This window comes from Populus euphratica, unplaced genomic scaffold, assembly GCF_000495115.2.
Source record: "Populus euphratica unplaced genomic scaffold, PopEup_1.0 scaffold2803.1, whole genome shotgun sequence".
In the NCBI taxonomy this organism is placed as follows: Eukaryota; Viridiplantae; Streptophyta; class Magnoliopsida; order Malpighiales; family Salicaceae; genus Populus; species Populus euphratica.
In genome coordinates this window covers 4,853-9,249 of record NW_011502646.1, presented here as the reverse complement: position 1 = coordinate 9,249, position 4,397 = coordinate 4,853, and the positions used below count along the sequence as shown (strand labels likewise).

The following is a 4,397-nucleotide window of genomic DNA, read 5'->3' as shown; positions in this document are numbered from 1 at the left end:
AGTTTGATCGATTTCGAGTTTTAACCCGATTTTATTGACCGAGTGAGTTTGACCGATTAATTTTATCAATAAAATCAGATTAATTTTATAATTTTGACCGAGTGAGTTTGATCGATTTCGAGTTTTAACCCGATTTAAAACCGATTTAATTTTATAATTTTATAAATTTTAGGTTGTTAAAATTACTAATTAAATCTTAAAATTTTATAAATTAATATGTATATAACATGTCAGGTTAAAACTTAAAATCAGTTAAAATTAGTCAAATTTGATTAAAATTAATAAAATCAAACTAATTTTATAAGTTTATTTTACAAGTTTAACCAAGTTTGATTGATTTCGAGTTTTAACATGATTTTATTGAATCACTAATACTGAAAATCTAAATCATTTAAAATAACCTAACATCAACAAATACGTTATCAAAAATTGGAATCAAAATTTCAAAGAGAATATCAAGCTCTATGAAACAATCACTAGCTAAAATGTTTCTTGCTACCGCTGAGGTTTGTGAAAATCTTTCTGTCAGTGTACTGTCAATAATGCATCATAATCATAGAGCATCTGTGTAACAGATCTGATGATTAATTGTGTTGAGCAATAAAATAATTTTTTTCTTGCATGGGAGCGTTTTCTGTGTCCTAGTTTAGCATGCTGTTTACCCTGTTTTTCTTATCAAGTACATCTTTGCACACTATGATACATTTGCTTTATGCTTTTTTAGTCTTTCATTCATGCTGGGGTGGATAGATGGGGTGTTGCTGCTGCTGATACAAGGAAAATGGTGGAGGCTAGAGTTAGGAAGGTTCCTGCCTGCAGTTTGATTGATTGCATATGAAACAGGAGTTTATTCACTTGAATTTTGCTCTTGAGAAATAACAATGACAGCATATTGAAATCACAAGGCAAAGCTCAAAGCTTAACCTTCTGTTTCTCCTTCTATGAGTGGGTTCTGGACTTCATGTTGATACTTCTGTCACAAAATGCAGTTCGTGGTGCCGAATTTCACCATAGCATGTATTTTAGTGTGTACCATAATAGGTGTTTGTATCTTGCACATAGCCTTCTCGTTTCATTGTGTCGGTCATGGCTGAGTATTATTTTTGTAATGCACATGGTGTTAAAAACTAGTGACAGCAGCTGAAGAAATCTCGTTTCCATTTGTGTTGCTAGTGATGATGCTCCGCAGTCTGTCTTCTCCTCTGCCAAGCTTATTCAGAAGCTTTCATTAAATCTGTAAACTTTGTATTCAAAGATACAAAGAGGCTTTCTTTGTAGCTTCATGCTCAATATCTCGGCGGCTTTCTCAAATTATCGATGGATACCACTTAAATTTGCCTGAATTAGACGATCCAATAACCCCTTGATCCTCTTGAATAGAGAGTTCAACATAATTTAATTTCTTAGGTAGAATAATATTTTATTTCAAATTCCTAGGTTCAAAACTCACTAGGGAATATACAAAAACCATTTATGAATCTTATTTAATAACTCTGGGATTTTTCATTATTTTATTTGAATTCATGTTTTTCTTCTTCAGCTAATTGACAAATGTGGATGGTCCAAGCCAACTTTTTTTTAAATATTTACTCATTACATCAAATTGTTTTAGCTAAATATTTTATCTCTATCTTCCTTTTATATATAAAAACCCCTAACAATTTCTATATGGGTGTAAACTATATCATTGACCTACACATATTTATGCCCAGATTGGCAAAAATATATAATTTGATGATGTTCACCTACCGATCTTTATGATTTATTCACTTGCAGTTCTCCATTTTTAATTTCTTAGTAGTATAGTATTTCCAAATCAAACTAAAATTTTCCATCAAAAGTAAAATATAATGTCGTTGTTTCTAAAAAAATAATAATTCCACATTAAGATTATTTTGGATATAAGATTTTGATAGACTATTGATATATATCAGCAATTCACTGCGGGATCTTTCATCTCCCTTCCTTATAGTAGATACAGCTTGGATTTGATGGAAGAATTTGATTGATGGATGCCAGGGCCCCCCAGGCTTCAAGGATGCTGGTGGCTCTTGGATTTAACTGATTGCTTTATTTGTATTAGTCCCGTTCTCTCTTTGGCCGCTGTGTGCGGAAAGAAATGGTGAAGACTGGAATTATGGTTTATTTTTTTTTCTTTAAATCGAACAAGTTACTTAATTGAAGAAAATCAGGAACCTACAGGTTTTTGGGAGGTGTGCTGGGTCTAGGATTTCTCTTCACTGCTTTATTTGTTATCTAGCAAAACCTTACAAAAACTTTTCATCCTCCCATTCATGCCACCTCCAAAACTTTGTCATGCAAGAGATCAATCAGATCAAATAAAAGTAATGATAATAAAATGGGAGGAATTTGATCAACACCAAGGGTTTTACAACAAAGCTGGCGGAACAAGTTCCCATTCAAAGAAAGAAATTCTAGTAAGTGATACGTTGTTTCAGAAACCATAGAACAAACTGTAGGCTGGAGAGTTTTGCGTTTGCATCAGATTCCATCCGTGTTCCCCTTCTCTTAGTTTACGTACTTGGCTGCTGCACATGCATCAGATTCTTGCTTGAACTACAATGTCCCGAAAGAATGTATAAATTGAATGGTTTAAGTTGGCCATTGTTCATGATACCTTCCATAAGCAATTTTAATGACTACAAGGGGGAAAAGAATTCCCATCCAAAGTAAAAAAAGAATGATTAGCTTGCTCTTGTAAATATAGGAATATTTCAACTGATAACTCGAAAGGAAAGAATAAAGGGCATTTCTTGGGGAAGACGAGCATCCCAAAAACCATCATGAAAGCAAAGTTCTTTTGCTTCAGTACATGAAATTAAGATTCCATGGCCTTTTCCAATGCACTATATATACATCAAGTAATAGATCATATGAAGCACCATCAAATCATAATCTCCCTTTTTTTTATTTCTCCTCTTTTCTCAACCAATCAATTACTCCCTATATTGCACATTTCCAAATTTATTATCCTTTTATTTCATTTTAACCTCTCTCAACCATTCCTTAGTTCTGAAGAATATGGCTGATGCTCTTGTTTCCGTAGTCTTGGAGCAGCTGAGCTCAATCATTATTCAGGAAGTGAGGCTCGTCGTTGGTGTCAAGAACGAGGTTAAAAAGCTTACCAGCAATTTCCAGGCCATCCAAGCTGTGCTTGCCAATGCAGAGGAAAGACAGTTGAAGGATCAGTTGGTCAAACATTGGTTAGATCAGCTCAAAGACGTATCTTACGACTTGGATGATGTTCTGGATGAGTGGGGCACTGCAATTGCAAAATCGCAAAGCAAGGTAAATGAGCATCCCCGCAAGAATACAAGGAAGGTATGCTCTTTCATGATCTTCAGTTGCTTTCGTTTTAGAGAAGTTCGTTTGCGTCATGATATTGCTCTTAAGATTAAAGAACTGAATGAAAGAATAGATGGCATTGTGGTTGAGAAAAATAAGTTCGACTTCAAGTCATCTAAAGTGGAAATTAAACAGCTTGAACATCGAAAAACCACTTCTGTTATAGACGTAGAAGAAGTTAAAGGTAGAGAAATGGATAAAGTCAGGGTTATGAAAATGTTGTTGAGTGAGAGGAGTCAAGGACCAGCCCTCCGTACAATCTCTCTAGTAGGGATGGGAGGGATAGGAAAGACAACCCTTGCTAAGCTAGTTTATATTGATCATGATGTGACGACCCACTTTGATAAGACAATATGGGTTTGTGTATCAGATCCTTTTAATGAGATAACGATTGCCAAGGCAATCCTTGAAGATCTCATGGGGTCTGCACCAAATTTAAACGAATTGCAGACTTTATTGAAACATGTCCAAGAATCAATTAGGGGAAAGAAATTCTTACTTGTCCTAGATGATGTGTGGAATGAAGATTCCACAAAGTGGGAGCAACTGAAAGACTCCCTCAAGTGTGGTTTGCCTGGAAGTGGGATTTTGGTGACCACACGAAAGAAGAATGTCGCGAGTAGCATGGGCTCCTCACCCATTGACATTTTAGAACTAGGAATTCTCTCTACGGAGGAATGTTGGTCACTGTTCAGTCAGTTCGCATGTTTTGAAAAGACCAGTAGAGAGTATGATAATTTAGAAGATATTGGTAGACAAATTGCAGCAAAGTGTAAAGGCTTGCCTCTTGCTGCAAAGACTCTAGGAAGTCTTTTGCGCTTCAAAAGAAGCAGAGCAGAGTGGGAAAGTGTCTTGAACAGCCATGTCTGGGAGATTGAAGAAGCTGAAAGCAAAATTTTGGCTCCTTTATGGTTGAGCTACGATGACCTACCCTCTGATATGAGACGGTGTTTCTCATATTGTGCAGTCTTTCCAAAAGACTTCAGATTTGAGAGGGATACTTTGATCAAACTGTGGATGGCACAAGGTTT

At 35.6% G+C, this 4,397-nt stretch overlaps 1 protein-coding gene and 1 long non-coding RNA gene across 2 annotated transcripts; both read left to right on the top strand.

Moving 5' to 3' along the window:
* Nucleotides 1-444: 444 nt before the first annotated feature.
* LOC105119356 (uncharacterized) lies at nucleotides 445-1,289 on the top strand. The gene is made up of 2 exons (XR_841124.1): nucleotides 445-506; nucleotides 725-1,289. It is a non-coding gene; the product is annotated as an uncharacterized LOC105119356 (long non-coding RNA).
* Nucleotides 1,290-2,418: 1,129 nt separating this feature from the next.
* On the top strand, nucleotides 2,419-4,395 carry LOC105119357 (putative disease resistance protein RGA3; the record flags this gene model as incomplete). Its single annotated transcript, XM_011017484.1, has 1 exon — nucleotides 2,419-4,395. A coding segment is annotated over exon 1 (1,353 nt), but the record flags the coding sequence as incomplete, so codon positions are not given.
* Nucleotides 4,396-4,397: the final 2 nt, after the last annotated feature.